This window comes from Hydra vulgaris, chromosome 05 (genome assembly GCF_038396675.1).
Source record: "Hydra vulgaris chromosome 05, alternate assembly HydraT2T_AEP".
NCBI classification, from domain to species: domain Eukaryota; kingdom Metazoa; phylum Cnidaria; class Hydrozoa; order Anthoathecata; family Hydridae; genus Hydra; species Hydra vulgaris.
Window position 1 is genome coordinate 42,523,252 of NC_088924.1, and position 24,249 is coordinate 42,547,500.

Genomic DNA, 24,249 nt, shown 5'->3' on the forward strand with positions numbered 1-24,249 from the left:
TAGAAAAGATCATTGAATACAGAATGATCAAAAACCAAATAGAACAAATATAAACTAAAAAAGTTTTTTGAAAACAATATTTTCAAAGTTATCTTTACTTCAATATTCATCAGGACTAGACAAATGCTGAAATTTTCAGAGCTTCAGTTTGTCTGGAAAATAGTGAAAAATCTATCACAAGATTCCACTACAAAAGAAAGGGGCACTTGCTTCAGTCCTCCCTAATGTTTTTGGGCTCTGAAAACAATCTTAACATGCACATTCATTAGCACTACACAAATGATAAAATTTTCAGAGCTCCAGCTAGTCTGAAAGGTAGTGAAAAATCAATTGCAATACTCTGCTACAAAAAAGTCAGGACTGTGCCCCATTATCCATATATAGAAATCAATATACATACAGATCAAAATCTTTATATTTTTTGAAAGATCAATGAATATAGAATTATGTGTAATATATATTTTTATGATATTGTCAAGGCCACGTGGGTTTCTTGATCATTAAAAACAAGTATATATAAAAATTGTCTAAATTTATTTAAATTAATAACTACAGGTACTTAATAATTTTTTACACTTTTGATCATTTCATTGGATTCGTCACTGCTAAAAATAGCCAGTTACAAAATTTTAAGTAAAAAAATCGAATATTTTTAAAGTTATGTGACTTGAAACCTTTAAATAAGTGTTGCGATTCTGAAAGGACAAGAAGAGCCTGACCAACATCTGATAAAAGTAAAATGGTTGTATTTCAAGATCTTGGAGTTTTAGGATCTTCTTGGAGGCTAAAATTTTCATAGAATTCTTATTTTACAAACTACTCTCAACTGTGTAAAAATCAGCAAAATCGGAGATATAGGGTGACATTTTTTAAAATTTCTGGATCATTTGATATATGAGTTGCCCTAATCCTACAGTTATGCGACCTAAAATAATTTAGTTTTTCTTTTTTGAAAAAATGGAGAATGGTGCAAAAATTTATACCAAAAATAACATATCATCAAAATAGTAACAATAAGTTATAATAGTTATTATTTATAAGGTTTTACAATATTTATAAGATTTATGATTTGTATATTTATAATAATTAGCGGTAGTGGTGTGTGGTAGAGCAGTAGAGTGGTGTAGTAGTTCCGAGTTCAATCCCCACCACGTTCCTGGTAGTACCGCACTCAACTTGTTTCTCTGCGCAGCGGCCTTGTTTGTCAAGTATCCTGTTTTGGAATTATAGAGTTAAGAGAGGGTTGTAACCAAAACTAAAAAGTAGTCTCCTCGACTGTTGTAGCCTTCATGGCCTCGACTTCTTGCTTTCATGGCCTTGAGAAGGTGAATTAAAATAAATAAAAAAAATTAATGATAGTAATTATTAATTGTTAAAAAAATGTTTATAATAATTATTATATGATTTTTAATTAATGTTTGATAATGTTTTTAGTCTCCATGAACAAAAATAGCACAAAAATAGTATTTATTTAGTTGCAAAGATATTTTACGCTCAAAAATAAAATTTTTAATCTTAAAATCATATTTAATTTAAAGTTTTTTAACTGAAATACTTTAAATTAAAAATGATCAAAAGTTTAAACTAAAATTTAAACTTTGAAACTATGTTGAAAAGTTTAATCTTAAATCATAAATCATCCAAACTCAGTTTGGAAAATTTCAAGTAGAGGGTTCTTTCTGGCAATGGGAAGATGGGAAATTCCTGACCAGGATTTCCCGGAATTTTTTAAACTTCATATTTCCTTTAGAAATCACCTATAATATAGATAAATGTAAAAATCAAATCATAGATCTTTTAATTAAATGTGATTTAAAGCAAACATAAAAGTTATTATTTTGAATACAAAATGCTAAATGCTCCCCAGTGGCTTGTAAAACGTGATTCAAAACGCATAAATTTCAAATACACAACACTAGTTACTTTAAAACTTGTAATTAAATTTATTATTCAAGAAATTTTGAATAACATTTAGTGCTCCACTTAATGACAAGTTAAGTAAGTTTCAATATATTCTTACCATTATCTTTAACCAAAAACTAATTTCTTTGTTTTAATATTTTAAACTTTTTTAATTTAGAATTGCTGAAACATTTTAATCATGGCTGATTCAGTGTGGAAATATTTTTCAAAAGAAAAAGCATGCCAACAAGCCAAGTGTTTGAAATGCCCTAAAAATTATTAGGTTGTAAGGGCTTGTCAATCAGTGGATTACTAAAACATTTGCAAAATGTTCATAACATTAATATTAAGAAAAAAAACTTGAATGATGATCAAATTGCTGGTTCAAGTAATTGTGAGACAATCCCTGCAAAAGTAAGTAACTCTCTCACATCATTTTGTTCTAAGAAACAGTCCTTAGCAAAGATAGTGGCCAGACTTGTAGCTGTTAATGGATTTTCATGTCACTGAATATGCAAAAGTGAGTTCATTCGTCAAACATTAGGTGAAAAGCAATATCATCTTCTAAAAGGTAAAAACAATGTGATGAAACTAATTCATGAATATTGTGCTATGGCAAAAAATGAATTTATTGTTAAAATAAAGTCCTATAAAGACAAACGTGGAAAATTTAGTCTAATGTTTGATGAATGGACAAGTCTAGCAATCGAAGATATTTGAATATCAATATTCATATCAATAAGTTATTTATTAATCTACGACTGGTTAAAATTTATGGAAGCTGTATAGCTGAAGTAAAAATTGACCTAGTTGAAGAGAAACTATCAGAGTTTGCAATAATTTCTTCAGATGTAGTTGCATCAACCACTTATGCTGCTACAGTAATGTTTAAATCTGGCAGATTATCTGGTTCTATACTCCAATTATGTTATAACCACGGCATACAATTGGCTGTAATGGATGTTATTTATAAAAGAATTGAAAATTCTAATGTTCATCACATTGGTTCTTCAGAAAATGTATCTAGATTTTCCAGTGATAATTCTAGCGAATTTGAAAATGATAATCTAAACGATTTCGAACTGCAAATATGTGAAAGAGAAGATATGAATGATTAGAAAAATACTTTAGTTTTTTAAACATTTGCTTGAAAGAAATTCCATTTTACAAGATTATGTAAAAATAGAACACGGAAATGAACTCAATTTACTGCTAGATTGCTGGTCCTGATGAAACAGCATTGTGAAAATGGTTGAAAGATTTTTAAAAGGGATAGGCGCAGTAAAAAAAGCATTCAATGTTAAACTCCCTAGAGCTGTTTTACAATATTTATATTTCAATTTAAAAAAATGTTTCAAACGCTTTTTAATCAATCAAAATAGCTGCAGAAGCATTAGGTAAACATGATGCAAATTTGCTTGCAGCTGATACAATTTTAAATTTTTTGTTTGGTTATCTGCATAAAAACAATGATGCAATTTCAAATAAGGTGTTGCTAGCTCTGTTTCTTTGCGTTAAAAAGCGAAGAAATCAAGATCTTATGACTTTGATTAAATACCTCCAAACACACGATTTACATTCAACTGCTACTCCTGAGCTACCTTCATCTTCAAAAGCTGTAATTATTCGTTATGCAAATGACTTATTTAATAGATTATTCGCTGAAGATGCCAGCTATTTATAGCTACCACCAGATTGGAGGTAGCTATAAATGCATATAAACCTAAAAAGTGTCTTATGGCTAAAGATTCTTAAAGAGACCTCAAAAAAGAATTTCAAATGTATGAGAATACTGGAAATATTACAAATAATTTAAAAAAGCTGCTTGATGCCATAACTTGCATACAATCAACCTCAATAGAAAGCAAAAGAGTATTTTCATTGTCGTCAATATTTGCTCAAAAAGAAGATCATCACTTAGTGACTCATTTCTAGACTGCCTCACAATTTTAAAAAGTTATTTCGTAACCAAATAAGTTCAAAATATATTTTGCTCAAGTAAAATCAATTTTTCCTAATATATGTGTTACAAATTTTAAATATGCATTCTAGGGTGGAGCCATTTTCATTGCAAAATAAAAACAGTTTAAAAATAAATATTCCTGAGATGCGAATTGATGTTTATTAATTATAAGAAAAAAGTAAAAAAAATTCTTTCCGATTTTGATGAGTGCATGAGGTTCCTCTTTGGATTCTAAATTCTTAACAGATCCTAATATTTTTGAATTTTTTTTTCTAAACCATATCAACCTTGGACTCAAAAAAAATGCATATTTTATAAATTAAAAAATTTTTGTAAAAAAAGTACTTGCAAAAATATACCTAAAACACCCGTTTTGTTAAAAACAGGGTTTTTCAAAGAAAAAAATGACCATTTTTTATTCCAATATTTTAAAATAAAAACAAATATTATTTTTAAAATCAGCATATTATTCTGTTTCTTTTGAAAAAATTTAACAATAATAGGACTCGTCAAGAATCTTTTTTTTTGGGAATCCGAAGAAGAATCAAAAATTTAAAAAATCACTCTGCCCTAATGCATACATATGCAAAATTCGTATATACATATAGATTTGAAATAAAATAACATTTTAATAATGAATGTCGATTTCTTATTTAAAGCTAGTCTTGTGTTTATATATTTGTTTAAGAAAGGATTTTTTCCTGAGAAATTCCGGAGAATGCGGGAAATTATTTTTAAATTTCTTTCTTTCTGGGATCAAAAAAATATCAGGAATTGATACCCTCTAATTTCATATATACAACATTTTATTAAACAGTATGTTCTTTTATCAAAATAACAAATTATTTCACAATTAAACATAATTAATTAATAAACAAAAGACATAATTAAACATAAGTATATAATAAACAAAAGACAATTTAAATAATACTATTAATAAGAGTTTTGGTGTAACTTAAATGGCTAAACGCATATGTAAAATTACCATTTCGTATGTAAAATGTGTACAGTGTAATTCTTCTTAACTAGGCCTAGAGATGGAAAATCACGAGTCAGCAAAAAAAATAAATATATAAAATAGCAAATTTAACACTTGTACATGAAATAGAAGCTGATAGGCAATCAAGGTATTTTGAGTATATATCAACATTCTCACATGAGTCACAAGCATGTATACATTGATAATTGTAAACTTATCAGAGAAGTCATTTATAAGTTGGACAGCAAAGTTTAAGGGAAAGGATAAAGAGGGGTTGATTTTACATTAACTGTTGGAAGAAGTGGTCAGTCATTAACAGGAAGTTAGGTCTGTGCTTTATACTATTAAGCATAAGATGTTCTTCAAAATCTGATTTATTATTTTTTAATAATAAATTAGACATGATAGATTAGATAATTAGATAAATTAGCGTGCAACTTTTCATTTATTGACACCATGAATTGATTTGAGATTTCATGAATTGTAACCATGAATTGAAAAGATTTCAGCTCAATAGCTATTTTTATTAATCACCTCAGCTAAGTGCATATATTTATATATATATATATATATATATATATATATATATATATATATGTATATATATATATATATATATACAATATATATATATATATATGCACTTTAATATATAATACAACCTTTGGAATTAGGGTCATCATTTGACAATGCCGACCTAATGGCCGACCTGAATGTGTTTGAGGTCGACAATTTTTTGCCGACCTCGTTTTTATGTTTTATGGTAGGACCTTTGTGGTAGATGATAGAATCAAAAACCAATTCTGGCATTTTAAGTTTTGTGTAAATTGATGACCGGAATATAACTAATTAAGTGCTTACCTTGATTTTTAAACACTTTTTAACACAAACTATTTTTTTAACTTATTGTCTGCCCAAACCAAAACCTTTAGTCAATGCATGTACACACCCTGCATGTTGTACCTATTTTGTCAGTCGATGTATGTACACTCCCTGCATGTTTTACCATTTGAGTCAGTCAATGTATATACATTTCCTGCATGTTTTACCTATTTAGTCAGTTAATGTATATACAATCCCTTCCTGTTCTACATGTTTAAATCTATTGTGTTTAATTAAGTTTAATGTGTGCACACTTCCTAATTTTTATAATAAATAAAATTATATAGGGTGTATAACTTTTTATTAACAACGAGCATACAACAAGCCGAACTGATAAAACAAGCATACAACAAGCCAACCTCTAAAAGATTGAGGTCCGCAAATTATTGCTGACCTCATTTTTCCTAATTCCGAGGGTTGTATATATATATATATATATATATATATATATATATATATATATATATATATACAGTGTAAAATGAAAAAAATTTTTGCTAAGTGATTTTCTACTAATATATATATATATATATATATATATATATATATATATATATATATATATATATATATATATATATATATATATATATATATATATATGTATATATATATATATATATATATATATATATATATATATATATATATATATATATATATATATATATATATATACACATATATTAGCCCATCCCATTTTGACCCTCTTGAACAAATTTTAATACGCATAGTGTCAAAAAATATTCCCAAGGTATTGTTTTCTTATTAAAATTTTTTTAAATTTTATTATGGATGACTATTTATATTCGCACCACTCTTTTAAAGTTTAACATTTTTATATTTTTTGAGTTTTTAAGGGCATTTTCAAACAATTAGCACAAATAGAATTTTACAAATCATTAACTATTTAATAGCATCATTACAAATAATGGAAAGTTTTTTATTTATAGTTAGTTAAAAAGTTATTTATTTATTGTGTGCATTTTTATTACTTTTATTTTTGTTGGTATTTTATTCTGGTGGTATTTTAAAAACGCACTAATTCGTTATGAAATTAAAAAAATGTGGTTTTTAAACACAACAGCGCTGAGGCCCAATACACAGGAATTAGAAGTTTGTTAGATGCTTTTGATCTCATACAGTTCACCCACTTCAAGCCCTGGCTGTTTAAAAGAGGTTTGTACAAGATTAGCTAAGTTTCCTGGCCGACTTATATTCTTGTTAACCTCCTGCCATCATGTCGGAGAGCTTCATATTGCCGTAGCCATAAATAAAACTGTTAAGCTGGAGAATAAACTATTTATATCATAAAACCATAAAAGGTTAAAAAATAATAAGGTAAAGATAAAACTACTTCACTTTAAAATAACTTTTTGCAAAAAATAAATTGTATAAGTTTCTAATTTTAAAACTATTTAAATTTAGACTTTTGAGAAGTGCAGAGATTATTGTGAACTTACGGAAAAAAATCAGACCATTAGGTGAAAATTAACAAATATGGAGTTGTTTCACACGCCTTGAATTTCATGAAATTTAAGCTGTATTTCTCTAAAATCAGGCAGGTTTTTATTCTGAATAATAAAATACCTAAAGAAATCAATAGAATGGCTGACTATATTTCTCTCTCCAGGGCATTGCGGTTTTTGACCTGCGACTTTTCTGATTCTGCAATTTTTAAAACTTAATTTTATAAGTTTTGATATTATAGTCTTATTATTTAAGAATAATTTATGTCATAAAGTAACAAATTGTTTAAAAACAATGATTTGTAAAATGGTTTAAAATCAGATGTAAAATACGAAGAAAATAACTCTAAACCAATTTTTTCTATCAATGACAGACTTTTCTTAAAATCAGTAAAAATATAATAAAAATGAAATCAATAGCACCTTGATTTTATCTCGTCAAAATTAATGAAAAATGGTTTTTAGCAGTGTCATTTTAAACCTTATTTTATCTACATTGCATTATTTTTAATTTTCACTTTTAAGATCAACAAGACTATTAATAGATGTATATTGAGTCTTCTGCAGAGGTGAAATTCAAAACTCATGATAAAACCAAAGAGGTGTTTGGTGGTGGCGTTAGTATCTTTTGACCGAGATCACAATATAAAAACATTAAAAAGTACTGTATTCAAAAACAAAGGTAGGTCCGAAAAGATGTAAAAATGGATAGAATAAAAAGCTGAAATCTTTCTGAAAGCAGTTTTTTGTTGATAAAGACCAGCCACTAGATCTGGAGTTGTATATTTCACCAGACTACTGGTTAATTTTTAATATTCTAGGTCATAGTTTGAAAAAATATTTACGGATGAGACTCCTTCAGACTTTTTGGATATGAATTCCAAAACTATTAAAATCTTTCAAAGTTGCTAACAACTTATCAGAACTCACAGCAAAATTTTAAATCTATTGACCATAGTTTAAGAAATTTATTTCTCAAAACAAGAAATATATTTGTTGTTTTTAAAAATAAATTGCAAAGAAACGTATTTCTTGTTTTAAGAAAAATATTTTGTAATATAAAATTCAATTTTGCTGTGCTTACAGTAAAATTTATTCAAGATTATGTAGAGCATGTAATGAGCTTGGAGAATCTTAAGCTACTTTTAACAAAGAGTTCTATAAAAAGAAAGGCATGTCATTAGGCAGTAATTTCTTTTCAGAAGTTGGATGAAAATGTATCCATTTTGATTTATCAGCATTAAGCGAAAACTTATTAATTTCAAACTTTTTTTTAAACATCTTCACTTTTAACAAGGCTGGAAGCAACCGCTATTAGAGTTGGAAGTTACTGAAAAAGAAAAGATGTAGTTTATAAAGCAAGATAGCGATTAACAAATGACCTGAAAGATTGCAAATTATATGAATCAGGAAAACAAAATGAAGAATCGAAATCCAAGGAACTTATGTTTGAGGAAAAAAACTGGACAAATAAGAATTTTTAGTGCATTTAGAAACAGTCACAGTAAAAGGATGAGACTTGATTGAATCACGAGAAACACAATAAAGAATTTTAGTAGATGGCACAAGAGAAGCTAGCTCTTTAGATCAGTGCCCATTATAGTATTTATAGAAAAGAGAAAGAGAATCAACATTACGATGATGTGACAATGGTTGAAGGTTGACTGCAAGAGCAAGTCTAACTATGTTTACAATGCGTTTTTGCATCTTATCTAAAAGAGAAAGGGCATCATTCGAAGATCTGCTTGTGAATAATTTTCTATGGCAACAGTATTCCATAGAGGGACTATTTTAAGATTTATAGAGATAAAGAATCTGGAGTAAGAAGGTAATGAGCACAATAAGTGAAGCAACCAGCTGATGCAAGAAGCAGATGCTGGTTTTGCAATGAATTCGATATATGGTTATTTGCAAAATTTTATATGTGGTTTTGCAATGGATTTGATGTAAGTAAAAGTCAATCCTAGAAGACATAAGGCAGAAAACTCATCAAGTACCTTATTGTTCATAAATATAGGAAGATCTAGTGTGTTTCAGTGTGATGAAAGTTAAAGTCACCAGCATCATTGATTTTGATTGAAGGATAAAAATATAGGGCTCAATTTTATCAGAAATAACATTGAAAAGAGTGCAGTCTAGAAATGGAGAGCAATATAGAATGAAAAAGGTGATTGAAGGTGAGTGAAGTAGTGATAAAAAAAGGCACATAAAAGAATAGCCTCTGGATTCAAACAAGTTTCTCAACAAATAGATGATTTCTTACAAATGTAAATGCCCTGATCAAGCATGTGGCTATTAGAGTCTTTACGAATTAAAGGAAGATAACCATCAACACTAAGATCACAAGATGAGGCAGCTGAACTCAAAGAGATAAAACTGAACAGAAGAAATCACGAAAGTGAGTGATTTAGATTTAGATGTATGATTTAGAGAACTGGTAATGACAATGATTTTTTATGTGTTTTATAATTTTTAATACTTTGGTCATTTATTAAATTGGTTAAAGAACTTGACTCATAGCATATAGTACTCAGTACACTATTTAATAGTCCAAGCAATTGTCTAATTACTATTAATAAGCCCTAAGCCATAACAATGGGCTCCAAATGTGGCCTCGACAATGCACACCAAAAGTATAAACAGGGACACCATCCAGAAAGCTACTACAGAATTCGGGAAACCTGACTACCAGCTGGCATCAAAACCATAAAACTGAGTTTTAAAGCTGTACCCTTGTTAGGAGATAATAGAATGAGTTGCCAAGTCATAAAAACAGAGGCACATGCAATGAGTCAAGAAGATTCAGTAATCAACATCCTAAACTGGAAACGATGTATCTTTGCCAGCCTAATAGATGAAGAATAGAAGTATCTGATTCGTCATTAATTAGAAAATCATCTGATTGAGAAATATTGTCAGTGTTCAAATGTTTCTTTGTTTCTATTTGTCTTTGTTTCTGCTTGTTCAACTATTATTTCAACTATTGTATTTATCACTAATAGATTATAACGCTTTTTTAAAGTTGTTTACTTCAGATTTGAGATGTTTTTATCTTTTTTTAATTTGTCAATTTCTCTATTTTTTCAATTTTTTCGTTGAAAGTTTTCATAATTATGTTGTCATGTATATCTAGAATTTCTTTTAGTTGCGAAGTCATAAAATTTTTGACCAATATTAGCTTTGTAAATAAAACACATCAATTCACAACAAATTAAATATGCAAATATATATATAAATATATATATATATATATATATATATATATATATATATATATATATATATATATATATATATATATATATTTATATATATATATATATATATACACTTAGGTTGTTAGGAAAGTTCGTAGAACTTCCCTATTAAAAAAAAAAAAGAAGAGTTTTTTTGAACTTTATTTTATCAAATGTTCAAAATAATGTCCATCGTTATCTATACAAAGTTGCATCCTTTCAAGCCATTTGTCAAACGTTTTTTTATACTCTTCTTTGGGTATACTTTGAAGTAGCTTCGTTATGAAAGTTTTTTGACTTTCAACGCCAATATCGTCATCAAGATTTTTTTTTATCAAGTCGAATAGCCAATAATCGGATGGAGCTAAGTCTGGTGAGTATGGTGGGTTGCGAATTATTGTAATTCCAGCTTGGTTTAGACAATTTGTGACAGTTTCAGTCACATGGGAGAAATTTGAAATTTTGAGTGTTATCATGGAGAAATTTGAAATTTTGAGTGCCTGTTTTAGGTCTTTGGTAATTTATTTCGCATATAAGAGGTTTCAAACAATTTTTTATATAATATTCGCTAGTAATGGTGTCTCCCTTTTCAACATAACCCAAATGAACAACACCTGTTGTTTTGAAGAAGATGTAGAACATGTTTTTCACCTGAAACCTGTCGCATCTTACTATAGTTCTTGGACTTTCACCTTTACCGACCCAACTAGCATTAGCCGACTTGTGTCCAACTTGTCTCAAATAAAACCACGACTCATTCCCTGTAATAATATCACAAAGTCTCCATGGGCCGTTTCTGAAAAGGGCTAAATTTTCCTTACATGCCTCAACTCTATTCTTGCGATTTTGATCGGTTAACTTGTGCGGTTATCCAACGTGATGTTAGTTTTCTTTTTTTAAGTGCATTGTGAATGATTTCGATGATTGTAAAACGATCAATCAATGTCAGGGCTTCAATTATATCATGTGTTGCATGCGGATTTTCTTCAATAATGGCTCGCACACGTTCAATATTCTCAGCTGTATACGTGGTTCGAGGGTGCCCTGAGTGAGGATCATCTTCGAGACTCTCTCTACCATCTTTAAATAAAGTAGCCCACTTGGCAACTGTACTATATATTGGAGCTTGGTTACCATGAAATAAAACCAACTCATCGGATATGGCTTGTGCTGAAACTCCATAAATAACTCGATATTCAAATTTTTCCATTTAGAAATTTTTTTTTAATGTATATAATAAAATTTAAATAACTTTTTTAATAAACATTCAAAATATTTATAGCGGTAGTGGTGTAGTGGTAGAGCGCTCGCTTCATAAGCGAGAGGTTCCGAGTTTGATTCCCGCCGCGTCCCTGGTAGTACCGCGCTCAACTTGTTTCTCCGCGCAGCGGCCTTGTTCGTCAAGGTTCGTGTTTCGGAGTTAAAGAGTTGAGAGAGGGTTATAACCACAAGTAGCCTCCTCATCTGTAGTGGCCTTCTCAGCCTCGGGGAGGTGAATTATTAAAAAAAAAAAAAAAAAATTTCAACAAGTACTTGTTCATAATTAAACACAGTTTAAAATGATATATAAATATTTAATTATTTCCTGTCTCATTGTATATTATATATATATGCATATATATATATGTATATATATATATATATATATATATATATATATATATATATATATATATATATATATATATATATATATATATATATATATATATATGTATATATATATATATATTTTGCTTGTTACCATATATAGATTAGGGCTAAAAAGTCAACCTTGTTTGAATTTTGAGTTCAAAGCTTTAAGTAGATGCTAGGATTATGACAAAACAATAATTTTTTGGCCTGTAATATCAATGAACATTTATTTCTGTAGAATCAATGTATATTTTAATACTGATTAAGATAATAACAATTATTTAATTTATTTCAAAAAAAAAAAGGTTCCTACTAAAAACACCAAATTACCTGTTGACATGATGGATGCCATATATTACCAAAAATATTTCTCTCTTAAAGAATATCAAGTTGGATCTCAAGAGAAGCAAAATTTCATAAAAATTAAAAAAAAAATTGAATTTTTGAATAAAAATTAGTTTTTTAAAATTTATTGTAAAAAAAATAAACATTTTTAAACAAAAATTTAAAAAAAGCACTTTTTAAGATTTTTTTTTTAACAATACCTTTATCAAGAAGGTTACATTTGAAAAATTTTGTTATTTATGAAATCTAAAATTTCACTTGTTTTGAGGTCCAGAGGTTTGAAGTCATAACCCTAATAGAAGTCATAACCCTAATAGAAGTCATAACCCTAGTAGAAGTCATAACCCTAATAACTGTTTAAAAATAAGTTGTAAACAGTTATGCAATCATTAAAGCTGTTAACAAAAATGTTAATTATATTAACATAGACATTTTCACAAAAGTGATTTGCGATTACATTTCGATTTTTCAAACATTTAAATTTTTTAGAGTACATATACTTATATAAAAGTGTTTTGCAATTACTTTTATGTTTTGCAAGTATTTTTTGATTTTTTAAGGGCCTTTTTTAAAGTATTTTAGAGTACCTTGTGCAGCTCCTATATCTAATCATAATTTTTTTCATCTTTTTTAAAAGAACAACTCTCTTGAGAACAAATGCCTATAAATTATTGCAAATTATCCATGTAAAATGATCCTGTCTGATGCTAAGTTCCATTTTTCTCAGTTCACTTAATCTCTTACCTTATCAAGCATCATTACCTTATCACTAAATCTCTTACCTTATCAAGCATATAGATATATATACATTATAAATATATATATGTCTATATATATATATATATATATATATATATATATATATATATATATATATATATATGTATATATATATATATATACATATATATATATATATATATATATATATATATATATTATATATATATATATATATATATATATATATATATATATATATTGTAAGTTTTTATGTTTTATTACCTCTTATATAAATATTTTATTAAACTTATAACACTTACACCTAATTAATAGTTGATTACAGTAAGGTAAGTTAATATAAGTTTTAGTTAATAAAATAATAGTTTATATGGAAAAACGTTTTTGGATAATAAAGCGTTATTAAAAAAAAAATTTTTTTTAAAGGAGATCCTATCAGACTTAATCAATCAGAATATGAATGTGGTCGTCGTGGATTCTTCAATTTACTAACTCTATACTTTGTTGTAAGCGAATATGAAATGTTTTTTGTAAAATTTGTAAATATGGATCTAAATTTGAATCTCTCAACTTCAGTCTTAATGTTGACCTCTGATAGAAATCAAATAATTGCTGATTATACTACTGTTGGATTTCGTAATCAGGCGACTTATCATTATTCTGTTAATTTCTTCAGAAATTTAACTTGCAAGTTTTTGGTATGTATGATCTATTTTTACTTTGTTTGTTTTGAAATCGTGAATAAAAGCATGAAATTTTTAATTGAATGAATAGAAATATTATTATTTTTGGATTATCCTTAATTTTAGATGGTGTCGCATATCCACTTCTGGATTGTCCTTTATTCTGAATATTTTCTAAGCCCTTGTTTTTAATAGAAAATGCTTAAAACACTTCATAATTCAAACTCTCATAATAATCTTTATAATACAACAAAGAACAATAACAAATGTAGTCAGGGTTTTGTCTAATTTCAAAGTTTCAAAAGTTTTGTCTAATTTCTTTTAATCTGACAATGTAAATCATTTTTACAATAAGTAACAATGTAAATCATTTTTACAATGTAATTGACAATGTAAATCATTTTTAATAATAATTTCAAAGGTCAAAAGTTTTTTCTAATTTCTTTTAATCTGACAATGTAAATCATTTTTACAATAATGTATGGTATATGCAGCCAATAGTTAAAATACTAAACTGAATGCAAAATAGCTAATAATAATTAAAGTAGTCAGGCCCCAAACAGTAGTGGGGTAGCGGTAGAGCGCTCGCCTTATAAGCAAGAAGTTACAAGTTCAATTCCCAACACATTCCTGGTAGTACCAGAGACGTGTTGTAGTGGCCTTCATGGCTTTGGGGAGGCAAATTAGCTTTACAAAAAAAGCACTTGTTTAAGTTAAAAGATATTTAGTTTTATAAACAGTTGTTTAACTTACACCTGTTCTAACATTTAACAGTTAACAGTAATTATTCAACCAGTGTTATTAACCTTGGCTATTCTTTCACAACTTGTATTAACTTATTTTATTCTATCATTTTCTCTACATTGTTATTAAATGTGTAGTTAAAAAAATGTCTACAAATTTCCAAAATATGTTTTTCTGCTTTTTATTATTTGTACTTGTATTGTATTTATATCATGAAAGTATTTATATGAAAAAAATATGCAACATGAAAATAGGACAGTGGTTCAGACCTTTGCAGATAGAGCAGGTCCAACTATATTTACAATACATTTTTTGGCCTTGTCTATTAGAGAAAGACATCATTTAAGAAACCAATCAAAATATGACAACAGTTTTTAATACAAATAAGATTTTGTAGATGTAGATAATGGATTAGAGAGTAAGGAAAAGGCAAGCATAATAAAGAAAGATAACCTTAAGATACTAAGCAGATACTAACTTAGCGATGAATATATGGTTATATGTATGGATGTTATATATAGTTTCCAAAGAAGTCAGTAGGGAATGATGACCGAAGTAAGTGTAAAGTAGAGGATGCCATTGATTCCATTTATCAATAATATCACTAGATTTATATATATATATATATATATATATATATATATATATATATATATATATATATATATATATATATATATATATATATATATATATATATATATATATATATATATATATATATATATATATATAAGGGGTGTTCATAATTGAAAAAAAAAACTTCGCATTTGGAAAAATAAAATTTTCAAAATGCAAATACACAAACAATCTAAAAATAAATTTTAGACCATTTTGATCACATTAGAAAAATAATTTTTAAAAAATATTGAGATTTGTCTTGTGCTCAAAGGCAAATAATTTAGGAACAATTTGGGGTATTTTTTAGGATATTTTGCCACTTGAGTAGGCTTGGACAGAAATGGCGTGCAATCAAACGCTATTGATGACCACACAAAAGATTTTTTTTGTTAACAACTTGACTACGACTGTTCAAATATTTTGATGATTTAAACATTTCAGAAATGTGCTAAAAAAAGAAACACTGAGTAAAACTTAAACTAGGAAAAAAAAAATAAATAAAGAAGAATAAATCATTTGAAGAGTTTGGATAGAAACATAGTAATGAATTAGAGAAAGCATACTGTTAGCTCGTTTAATTTTTTTTTAAGGTGATACAGTTGATTATACCAAGATAGGTTTTTATCAAAATATACTCCAAGATAATTTATATATTTTGACAGAGGAAGTTTTTTTCGTTAATTTTAATTTTAATATTATCAATAGTTTTATGGGGGAAATAAAAAATAATGTACTTAGTTTTATTGACATTCAAGAAAATACAATTACTATTTAACCAGTTACATAAGCAATGAAGATCTTGATTAACTTTTTTACAAAGAGTCGCAAGTGATTTGTTGATATATAAAAGATTGGTATCATTAGCATAATAGCGTAATTTTTAATGACTCAAAACATACAGCTAAATACTGTATTATATAACTATTTGCAAATAGTTTGTACAGTATTTAGCTGTGTGTTTTGAGTCATTATCCTGTTGCATGGTGAACCCGTGGCCAATTAGGTGCTTTCCACAAGGCACGGCATGTCTACATAATATCTTTAGATACCCATTCTTATCAAGAGTTCCATTTATTTTCACAAGATTACCAACCTGATTAAAAGAAAAACAGCCCCATACCATTACTGAACCTCCACCATGTTTGACAGTAGGGTGTATGCACTGTGGATGAAATTTTTCAGTAGCTGTTCATCGCACATAGATCCGTCGCTTTGTTCGAAAAACAGGAAATTTGGATTTGTCCGCCCACAATACATTTTGCCAGTCTATATCTGTCCAATTTGAATGTGCTAGAGCCCATTGAAGCCTCTTTTTCCAATTTATTAGTTTTAGAAGAGGTTTTCGAACAGCTACTCTACCATTTAGGCCAACAGCTTTCAAGCGACATCTTACAGTTCTTTTTGAAATAGTTTTATTATGAGCAGCATTGAAGTTAGATGTTATTTCATGGGCTGTTAATCGTCTATATCGTTTACATGAGAGTATAATTGACTTGTCTTCAGCCTTTAATGTTTTGCAGGGACCTCCAGTTCTTTTCCTATCTTTATTTGTACCAGTACATTTAAACCAACGAATAGTATCACTCACTGTTGATTGTGGTATTTTCAACAATTTTTGAATATATCTAGTAGAACGACCATCTTTTGCCAGAGCAACAATTGAAGAAGGCGTTTCTAGTGATAAATTACATTTCTTTGACATTTTATATTGTTTTCTAAAATTTTAGTTTAAAAATAATCAAAACGCACTTTTATAAACTAGAAATTTAAAAAATAATATCAACTTTTATTCAGCTATATAAAATATTTACTAAAATAATTTATTAATCTAATATATTATATTAACTTCAACAAAATTATGCTTTGATGACAAAAGAACAGTTGAATTTTATTTACAAATTTTTTACTAAGTATGTTCAAGCAATTTATAATCCAAAAACAAAGAAAACATAGATTTTGCATTTCAATATTAAAAACACATTAACACATCTTAATTGAATTATTTTATGGCTTATATCCAATTTTAAAATTTAATATTAATTATTTCAAGTTTATTTAAAACATTAGCATATCTTAATTGAATTAATTTATGACTTATAAAGAATTTTAAAAATTAATATCAGTAATTATAGGTAAAAACTATTAAAGCTTTAAGTGACCGGAAACTTTTGTCGGGCAGTGTATGTGTGGATTCAAATCCATTAATTGAAACAAACTAAGTGTGATCCCTAATATATGAAGAAAACCAACGAATAGCAATACCACGTATTCTGTAGTTTACCTTTTTTAATAGAATGTTATGATCAACTGTATCAAAAGCTTTTTGAAGATCTATGAATACACCACAAGCAAAGGAGCCACTGTCAATTGCACCATGAATTATTTCAGTAATGCTAATAAGAGCATGAGAAGTGGAGTGATTTGAGCGAAACCCAAACTGTTGAATATGAAAACAAGCAGAATTATTCAAAAAGTTGTAAATACAAGAAAGCATAAGTTTTTCAGAATGTTTGCTGACATTTGATAATAACAAAATTGGTCTGTAGTTATTACATTCAAGTTTTGAGTCTTTTTTATGAATTGGGATAACAGAAGCAGTTTTTAAAATATCAGGGAATGCACAGGTGATGAATGACAGATTAAATAGTTCAGAAAGTACACGAGAGATATCATTTGCAAGAGCTTCAAAAATAGGTATTGGAATACTGTTAAGCCTTGCTTTCATTAAGATAATGAATAATAGATAATACTTCGTTTTTGTCTGTAGATTTTATGAATGTTGATTTAAGATTAGGATTTTTAAGATATTTATTAAAGTCAGTATTGGATGAGTGAATCTTTTTCTGTAATTCTTCTGGAACTGAAACAAAGAATGAATTAAAAGATTCCAAAATTTTAATGGGATTTTATATCATGAAGTTGTTAAAAGAAAAGCAGGAAGGATATGAGTTAACTCTCGAACTAATGTTTAAATGATTCCTAATACCATCCCGTGTAGATTTCAAATTTTTGTCAGTATCAGAGAAGAACTTACAGTAATGGTTTTTTTTACTATGACAGGTGAGAGTAACAAGTAAGTTTTTATATGTTTTATAAGATTTTTCTAGATTGAGTTTGTTATTAGGATACTTTGTTTAAAAAAATTTGTTAAATTTTTTATTTCGTATTTTAATTGAAGTCAAGATTCCACCTGTTATCCAAGGTTTGAGACCTCTTGATAAGCAGCGATTGCTGACTTTTTTTAATAGTGCATGTTTATTTGAAAAAGAATTAAAACTCATGAAAAACTGTTCAAATGACTTATTATTCTTACCAATAAAGGGAAGAAAGTTATTTAAAGCAATGGTGTCTAAAAATTCAGAGACATTATTATCTGACTTTGCTAATAAAAGATCGACATTAAAATTGCCCTTTAAAAAAGAAGTTTTGGTTTTTTTCAATAGTACATACTTAATACTACTTTTTGAAAATAGCTTTTTAAAAAGTAGTATTAAATATGATTTAATAAATTCTGAAATATCCATATTAGGAGGGCAATAAATGCAGCTAATAATGATGTAAGATTTTTTAGGAAAGGTGATTTCCACAAACACAGATTCTAAAAGCTTTGGTTTAACCATATTAAGTTTTTTTCGAGGTTTATAAATTAATGTATTAGATATATAAAGTAAAGCTCCTCCAAAATAAGATTTTGTTGGAGTTCGTTCATAAACATAAGCGGTAAGGTTTAATAGGATAGTTGATGTAGGGTTTCTCATTTCCCGTAAATTTAGCATCCCAGGATTCCCGTTGTGCAACTTATTTATCCCGGAATTTCCCGGCATTATTTTTAATCTTCCCGGAATTTCCCGGCATTATTTAAGCGTTTTCTGACAAATTTATCTTAGCACGCTAATCTATATTACTATTTAAAATAAAATATTGTTTTAAAAAACATAAGCAATCAATTGATTTGTCACTTTATCGTGAACAAATTTTTCCCATAAATAGACCCGCTGCAGAAAAAGCTCTTTCTAATTCAATTGATGTCGGCTTGATGATCATTAATGTGGAGTATATTCTTTCTAAACTTTCGCTACGTTTTCCAGTTGCCTCAAAAAGTTTTATTTTTTTTGTAAGGTTTTTTAAATTGCTAATGTCTTCTAGAGCTGCTTTTTCTACTTGTTTGACATTACAAATAGTTGCATCCAATTTTTGTTCAAGTGTCAAAATACTTTTGTCTATAAAATTCGGAGCAACAGGTTGAGGTATTGATGGTCAGAAACCATGCTTTCATTATCACGACTCACTTTAACTATTTAATTATTTGATGAACTAGTGCTAGAGTAGCATTATTTCTACAAAGTCTTTCTATTCCAACTTTTATCAGTGGCAGAGAAATTGTTATGGCATTCATAATCGCATATTCATCTTTGGAGATATTCAGAACTTCTTTTAAATCAATCATTGCTTTTAGTATACATGTCTTTACTTTAAGGAATCTTTCTAGCGTTGCAACAATTCCATCTTGTTTTGACATCTAATATCAGCTTCAGTTCTTCATGAAACATAGATTTTACGTAGATTTGTAAAACGTCATTTTTAAGAGATGATTTGCGCAACATTCGAACCACTTTTCAAACCTTCTGAATTGTTAAGGCTATTTTTACGCTATTTTGTAAATAATCAATAAACGTAACGCCTGTTGAGCTGTATGATTCATCATTACAGTCAAAGACATCATCAAACTCATCGTAATCACTCAAACTTTCATCAGAATCTTGCAACTGCGATTGAATATATTTTGCTGAAGAGTCTGACTTTTTGTAAAGAACGTCACATACTGCCAAATGAAGTTCATGGGTATAACACAGCTGATGTTCAATACCACTTAGCCGTCCAAATTTTTTCATTACGGATGCTCCGTCAGTGACACTTGCTATGATGTGCTTTTAAATTGATAAATTGAAATCTGACAGTCATTGCACATTATCTTTACATTTTTTTTTTGAAAATTGCAGATTCGCCAGATTTTTTTTACAAAAATACTGCCATGCTTTCGATCCACTTACAATTGACATGGTATAACTAAATTGAATCGTGAAACAACTAAAGGTAAAGTTATAAATATTTCTTACATATGTATGTTATCTCACATAAGACTTTGTTTGTCTTTGTTTGCCGTTTTTTAAATACAAAAATTATTGAATATTTCAATACAGAAAAAGTTTAACTTTTCAATAATTTAGAAGTTTAAAAATCAAACTTACTGTTTTCGTTGCTAGAAATCTTTTTTATATTTTATAATAACGAGAAAAAAGAAAACATCGCATTGCAAGTTGCAATGGATTCCTTGAGCTAGATAGTTTAAGATAGTTTCAATAACATTTCTTGTTGTGCTAGGTTTTAATATAAGATATGAACACATAAAAGTGTAACTAAATGCAATAATCTTTTCTTATTTTTGGTCGAATTAGTTCAAACAGTTATCATATGTAAAATTAAAAAAAAATAATGTTCCGGGATATAACAGTGATATCCCGGGAAATCTCGCTGCCACTTTTATCCCCGGGATCCCGTTTGAGAAACCCTAGTAGGATGTCATTTTTTTAGTTTCAGTTATGCCAATAATACTGAATTAATGTTTTATAAGAGATAAAAGTGAGTTTAACTTGTCAAAATTTTTAATAAGAGAAGCAATATTTAAATGAAAAAGAGAAAAATTACTTTTGTCAATGTTTGCAGAGTTGAAACATTCTATGTCCATATATTTACAATTAATAGGCTTTTCTTCAAGGTTTACGTCATTGTCATTGTTGTTATTAAGTTGATGGGAAACGAAGTCAATAAGTTCATTATAAAGATTAGATTCTATGGTGTTTGGAAAAGATGATATGTTGTTTGAGAGTTCATTAGTATGAATAACTTTATCATTTATTGTTTGCAGATGCAGCTCTTTATCAGATAAAGAACTAAATGGAAAAATATATTTTCTACATGAAATACAGAACCAATATGTTTAGAGTTTATATATCCTAAATTCCATATCATTCAGAGGAAAGCATTTTTTATGAAAAAAGTTTAGACAATGATTACATTGAAGGTAGTGATGGTTTGTATTAATTTTCTTGAGACTATCTTTGCAGTAAGAAGACATTTAAGTAGTACAGTTTATAAAATGAAATGATTGAATGAAGTGAAATAATGAAACAAAAAGTAATATGAACAGCAATGTAACAAAAAATAATAATAGTATTTATTATTAATATAATTAATATAATTAAATCAATTAATAAAATAATAAAATGAAAATAATATTTAACAATTAAGATAAATAATGAAAAAAATTAAAAATTTATATTAATAAAGTTAGTGAAGAAAAGCGTAAATGTAAATAAAAATAAGTTAAAATAAAATAAATTATATTAAAATAACAAAAATTATGAATGATTATAATTAAAATATTATAGTTATAATAATTTAAAATATATAATAATTAAAACTAAGTTAACAAACTATATAGACATAAAATAATAATAATAATAATAATAATAATAATAATAATAATAATAATAATAATAATAACAATAATAAGTATATATAATAATAAAAATTAAAATAAAAAAATTAAAAATTAATGAAAAATAAACAAAACAAAGATAGAAAAAAAAAAATAATAATAATTATGAAATAAGAATAATTACATTAAATTAAAAGTGAATTATAAAATTTTCAAATTTTTTTAATTTGAAGTTCTTTTTTTCTTTTTTTTTCCTTTCCTTCCTTTTTTTATGACTTTTTATAATTATTTACTTAAATAATTATATATTATTATTTAGTATATATATATAATATATAGTATATATATACTATATATATAGTATGTATATTATACTATATATGTACATGTATATATATATATATATATATATATATATATATATATATATATATATATATATATATATATATATATATATATATATATATATATATATATATATATATATATATATATATGTGTATATTAGAGGTATGACTAAAAATTTTTTTTGGCAATTTTTGGTTTCCCATGCCACTATGAGTGGAGAAATTACATTTTAAAACTGGAAATACCATTTGAAAGTGTTAAATCTTAAAAAGGTTCACCCCCCTAAGCTGAAAACTGTTTTCTCCCATCTACACTATGAGTCATAAAAAAACTTGCCACTAAACTTTCTACCATAACTTTGTCAAATTTGGTCTGATGCCTAACAAAATTTCAGGTTTTGTTAAGAATTGAATTGCAGAAAAACATTCGTCTGATAGCGACCCAATTCTAAAAACTGACTGTACACGAACACTCCAAACTTCAACAACAGAAAAATTGTCTGATTTCTTATATAGAAGTTAAAATTAGTTTAAAAATTCTAGGTTGAGACAATAAAAGAGAATTTAAAAAGTAATACTTTATATTAGTCAAGTATTGTTCTTGTTCTCTACTTGAAGAAGACACCATTTTTAAAATTGGTTCACAATGAGCAAAGTTATTGCAATAAGTTCTGTGGCATATTTTTTTATGACTCATAGTGTATCTATTGTTAGATACAGTACAGTTTAAGGTATCACAGCTTCAGTTTATTGCTGGTGTGATTTTGCTAAATGTATGCATTCTTATTACATAATCTTTCATATTATATATTATATTTGTTATCATCACCTGACTTTTGATATTTTATAAACTTCTTTTGATAACCTAAACTCATAAGATTTATTTATTTGTAGATAATTAAATTTACACTCAAATTATAATTCGACATGACTATAGTCAAGATGTCTAAAAATAGTCTTCCTTCAGATTTGAATAAGAAACTATGGGAATCAAATTTGGTGAGGTTTGAAACAGCCAAGAATTCAAGAAAGTATGCAAAGATTGTTGACAGTCTTGATCAAATGAACAAAATGCCAATAGAACAGCATATCCTGGACAGATTTAAGTGTTTGGCTGCAAATGGGAAAAGTAGACAGGAGAAAGTTGTTATCGTGGTCAAAGAAGTAAAAATCTTATGGAAAAAACTGAATCTTCCAATTCAAAAAGGCAAATCTACAGTGGAAAGAAAAATTGAGAATGTACTAAACAAGTATGAAAAAGACAGCAGAAAACCAGGAACGTAAGACTTTACCAACTTGTTCAACATAACTGATGAAAATGGAGAATGGTTGTGCCAGGAAGATAAAGCCTTCTAAAATCTTCAGATGTCAACAAATGGTAGAGCTGGCTACTGCACCACAATTGAAGATACACAAGGAGTTCATCCTAGAAAACTAAAGTTGATTAAACAAAAAGTCAGTCAAGATACTAATGTTGATTTAAGCAGTGAAGATGAAGAACATTTTAGCACTGAAGAAGAAAAACAAGATTCTGACAGTAGTTCTCAAGATTCAGAGGCTCCAACAACATGTAAAAGACAAAAAACTGATTATGCAATAAATTTGGTGACAAAAGCAAAACTGAGTTCAAGAAAGGCACACACAGTCTGCAAAACTCTTGCAAAAGATGGAATTTCTATTCCAACTCCAAGTCAAAGTGGTGTTTACAAAGCTACAATGAAAGCAGGAGAAAAATTAAAAGAACATTTTATTGAAACTCTAAGAAATGAAAACTGGAGCTTGCACTTTGATGGGAAGCACATAAAGAATACAGAGTACCAGGTTGTAGTTCTAAAAAATGAAAATAGAGAAGTTAAACTAGCAGTTCTTGCACTGATCCATGGAAAAGGTGAAACAATATTCAATGGAATAAAAACTGTGGTTGATGAATATAAGCTATGGCCTGCAATTAAGTTAATAATTTCTGATACAAGCAAATACAGGAAAATCTGTTGGGGCAGTCACACTACTACAGAAGCATTTTGTTAAGCTTGGATTAGACAAACCTCTTTATATTGGATGTCAGCATCATGTTCTTGATACATTACTAAAACATGTGATGAATGATTATTTTGAAGCAGCAACAGCCTTGCCTAATCTCAATTATTGGTTCATTAGCAGAATAACGGAAGAGTACCAGCAACTGAAAGCATCTTTTGAC

At 27.6% G+C, this 24,249-nt stretch overlaps 1 protein-coding gene across 2 annotated transcripts in view; it reads left to right on the top strand.

The window, feature by feature from the left end:
• Positions 1-24,249, top strand: part of LOC101234658 (uncharacterized) — a 119,733-nt gene that overhangs the window by 21,360 nt on the left and 74,124 nt on the right. For both annotated transcript variants that reach the window (XM_065798252.1, XM_065798253.1), the window contains exon 3: positions 13,579-13,850. In XM_065798252.1, coding sequence (XP_065654324.1) covers positions 13,579-13,850 — 272 coding nt within the window. The remainder of the gene's footprint in view (positions 1-13,578; positions 13,851-24,249) is intronic.